At 29.6% G+C, this 4,084-nt stretch overlaps 1 protein-coding gene across 1 annotated transcript in view; it reads left to right on the top strand.

Moving 5' to 3' along the window:
- The window catches only part of LOC111086028, an 8,640-nt gene extending 4,792 nt beyond the window's left edge, over window positions 1-3,848 (top strand). The window contains exons 4-6 of the mRNA XM_022387332.1: window positions 921-947; window positions 2,509-2,571; window positions 3,748-3,848. Of these exons, the coding sequence (XP_022243040.1) occupies window positions 921-947; window positions 2,509-2,571 (90 nt within the window). The 3' untranslated portion in view covers window positions 3,748-3,848. The remainder of the gene's footprint in view (window positions 1-920; window positions 948-2,508; window positions 2,572-3,747) is intronic.
- Window positions 3,849-4,084: the final 236 nt, after the last annotated feature.

Below are 4,084 nucleotides of genomic sequence, written 5' to 3' on the forward strand. Positions count from 1 at the left end.
AATCGTAGCATCGTTTAGGTGTAATTTACCTTAACCAAAATAAATCAATTAATTTTTTTCGATGTTTTTGAAAATTATAGTTTTCGAAATATGCGACGTTTCTTTTGCGGTTCAGTATATATATAGTAATCAATTTCCCATCTCAAAATTCACTACTTTACTACGAGTAAATACCAATAAAATACTGAAACACACTTTAAACAACAAAACGTATGTTTCGTGTAAATTATCAAATAATTGTAAAAATACTCGGTGGAGTTAAAAACTCAAATTATCTGGCTATCAAATAAACGCAGACTAATATTGTAATTTATTATCGTAGTAACCAATAACTCCGGTAGGATACAGTTATAACGAAATGTTTAATGAAATTTCGTGATTTTTTACTAACTCTTGCTGAGTAAAACTTATATTTTTTGCGCTTTTACTTTTCCTAATTAAAACAAAATTCCGAATATGACACATTTTCTGAACTTAAACTACATTTCTTACGTTATCAATGTTTTTATTTTATACATAAGCTTCCGACTTTATGATAGCATGTTACATAAAGATTTATTTTTAATAATAAATGTTACTTCTGCAGCAAACATGTATTTGCCATAATGCTACATTTTTTACATTGTTCTATTTTTACCCAAAAGAAATCTACGTTTATGTGTATTTCAAAAATTTTATTCTGCTGTAAACTTACTGCGTTCATTCGAATAACTAATTTTCTTATAATGTTAATAACTACGAAATTTAAAGATGTTATGTTTTAACTAAATGTCGTAAATGAGGAAATTAAGTGTCATAAGTTGGAGAACATCAAACATACCACTAGCATAAGACATGATACTTACTTCATTAATTAGAATTATATTAGTTAGACAAAGAAAATATTCACATTTATTTAATCGTCTTTTTCTTTTCTTTAGTTTGGCGCATGTATCAGACCCTCAATTGTAAGTACATACTTTTTATTTAGATATTTTGTATTGTTTGGTATAAGGAGTTTTGGCGTGAGATAATAATACTATTTGACGCCTAGCAATGTTCTGTCTGTCCAGATACGTGACGTCTCGAAATTTTCTAGTCTTGATGAAAAACGAATTGCTGAGTTTGTTAGCTATTCAGACAATGAGACAGTTATTCTCTGCGTTAGATACCTAGTCAGTCAGAAAATAAAACAGTTATTCTCTGAGTTAGATATTTAATCAGACAATGAGATAGTTATTCTCTGAGTTAGATACTTAGTCAGTCTGACAAATAGACAGTTATTCTCTGTGTTATATACTTAGTCAGTGTGTGTGTGTGTTTATAGCAAAGCCACATCTACTATCTGCTGTGTCCACCAAACATTGTAAATATAAAGACTTACCGCTGTCCCACCAGGGGACTGTTTAGTCAGTCACACAATGAGACAAGTATTCCCTCAGTTGGATACTTAGTTAAACAAACAATGAGATAGTTATTCTCTGAGTTAGATACTTAGTCAGACAACGAGACAGTTATTCTATGAGTTAGGTACTAAATTAGTCAGACAATAAGACAGTTATTATCTGAGTTAGGTACTTAGTCATTCAGTCATTTAGTAAGTTCAATTCTGTATTTTCTAGTTTGTACCAATTCAAATTTATATTTATTTCGGTTTTCGATATCTGCAGCGGGTAGAGCGCAAACAACCCTTTATTTTTGAGTTAGGCCTATCTCCGATTGTAATCTGTAGTTCATTATTGAAGAAATACATAACATATAACTGGACTTGACTTTGTGTTACATATATCGAATAACAAAAAGAACCTGGACAATAATAGAAACCGCTTCGAAACCATTATTTATACTGCATATTGGGTGCTTTATACTGTTGAACAATGGTATCTGTGAATTTTTGTCTACAAATGTTCAGTATCTTCTGTAAATAAAAGTGGAAGTTTTTATACCGTCTATAAAAGAATGCAAAGAAGTTTCAGCAGTATTAAATTCTTAAGTCTTTTGTACATAATGGTCGCAAGTCAGGAATTTGTGTATTAAAGAATGTTTAAATTATGTAATGAAGGTAAATAATTTCAGTCTGGTTGCAAGGCCATGTTTATTACTTTAAAGTAAGGTTTGTTGGTTCAGCATGTTTTGTACGTCTTGAGACAGACGACTCTGTTTCTTTAAACTGAAGTGTAATCTAGTTCAGTAAACGATCTTATTAGAATAATGTGTAAACTAGTATAACGTTTTAAAATAAAATAATGTTGCATTTACTGAAAAAATGTTTCAGTAAATCGGCACGTCTTAGAAGAAAATGTCTTATCTTTAAAGTATAAATGTTTTTGTGATCTGAGCTTTTCAGTTGAAATTAAACTCAAAATTATCTCAATAAGAAATAATTTCTGTAATATATTACTTATTTAAACTTATTTATATCATCACAAATCGAAGTAAAATAACTAAATAAAACAAAATAGGATTTAATAACTATTTTCTGTGAAGACAAAAACTTTCTCTTGAAACAGATCATCTGTATATTTTCAGGATTTAATAGAGGAAGAGCTGAGGAAAATTGACGAAGAGTGTATACGTCAAGTGGAGGCTTAGGTACTTTTAATCTTTAAGCAAACTGATCGTATAACGCATAACGCGATATGACTAACATAGTTTGGTACCTGTCAACGCAAACTTTTCAATTTTGCCACGTTTGCTATATCATGTTTTTAAATCGAGTTTCATAGATAAAGCGTTAAAAGTTTGTACCTAACTATATATAATAAAATAGGACTAATTATCCACTTCAAATGAATTAAGAAAGCCGACAAGTAATCGGCAAGTTTACAACGTGCTAAGATACAGATTTTTACTCCCCACAATGGACAGATAGCCTATTGTGTAGTTTTACGCTACAACAAACAAACAGGCTAAAACAAATGGCTTACCGTTAATGATCCTTAATTTTTCACGTTTCTCAAATCATTTTCTTCTTTTACGGGACTTTTTAGTTAAACGATATAGCTTTGTTTATGTGGAATTAACACAAACATTTCAAACAGGCCTAATCAGTACGAGATTGTTTTAAAGACACGGAACACACACATTTTTAAAGCGAAGTATATCCAAAATTCACTTTTATTAAAATATTTTTTGCATCGTTGTTTACGCTAATTTTTGAATTAAGTGGAAAGACAATTACTCTGTTTTTAGCGAAATTTTGTTGTACTGTTGTAGCTTTGTTTGATAATTTTGTATTATTTTTCGGTAGTTGTATCAAAGTAAAGGATTAGAGACGTATTAGATATAGAACAAGATAAACGTTCATAGTGTCGACCTGCGAAGATGTTACACTGTATCAACGAAAGCTAACAAGTCTGACGTTCTATTAGGCTTACTTTTATATATTTTTACTACAAAATTCCTATGCTGATACTAATTTATTCAAAAGTCAAGCCCATTGCGATGAAAATAAAATAATAGTTTAAAATATATTTATACATCTCATGAATATAAAATCCAAAAAGAGCTGAACATATATATAGTTGCTAGTACTGACCACGTAAGGGAGGCTGTCAAGATATTTTGGTATATGAAATTTGGTATTTTAGATTTAATAAATGTCAGCTTATAAAAAGGTTAGGCATTAGACATTAATTTTAAATATTACGGCCATTAGATTTATCTAGTCCACAATAGTACAAATATTTAACTAAGTCTTGATTTTGTTTTTCCTATCTAAACTTGAGAGTTTTAGTATTTTATAAACTATGTATCTTTTCTTTTCAGGTGGAGTTACCATGTTTGCTCTATTGAAAGATAAAATCAGAATTTTCTTTGCAATAAACTCTTGACTTGTAAACAATGCATTAAAAATACACGTATTATAACAAACATCTTTGTTTTATTTGACTTTAACACCAGTTATTAATACAACAATGTATTATTCAACACTCATTAGAGATGTATTTCGATTTATAAAACTCGAGTATACAATAATAATTTGTTTTGTTAGTAAACAGTGTAAGAATAAGTAATTTTATTTGTCATTACTAACAGTCTCAAGCATGACAAACAGCCGGGTAATTTGTCATTACTAACAGTTTCAAGCATGACAAACAGCCGG

The sequence above is a fragment of the Limulus polyphemus genome, unplaced genomic scaffold (genome assembly GCF_000517525.1).
Source record: "Limulus polyphemus unplaced genomic scaffold, Limulus_polyphemus-2.1.2 Scaffold800, whole genome shotgun sequence".
Lineage (NCBI taxonomy): Eukaryota > Metazoa > Arthropoda > Merostomata > Xiphosura > Limulidae > Limulus > Limulus polyphemus.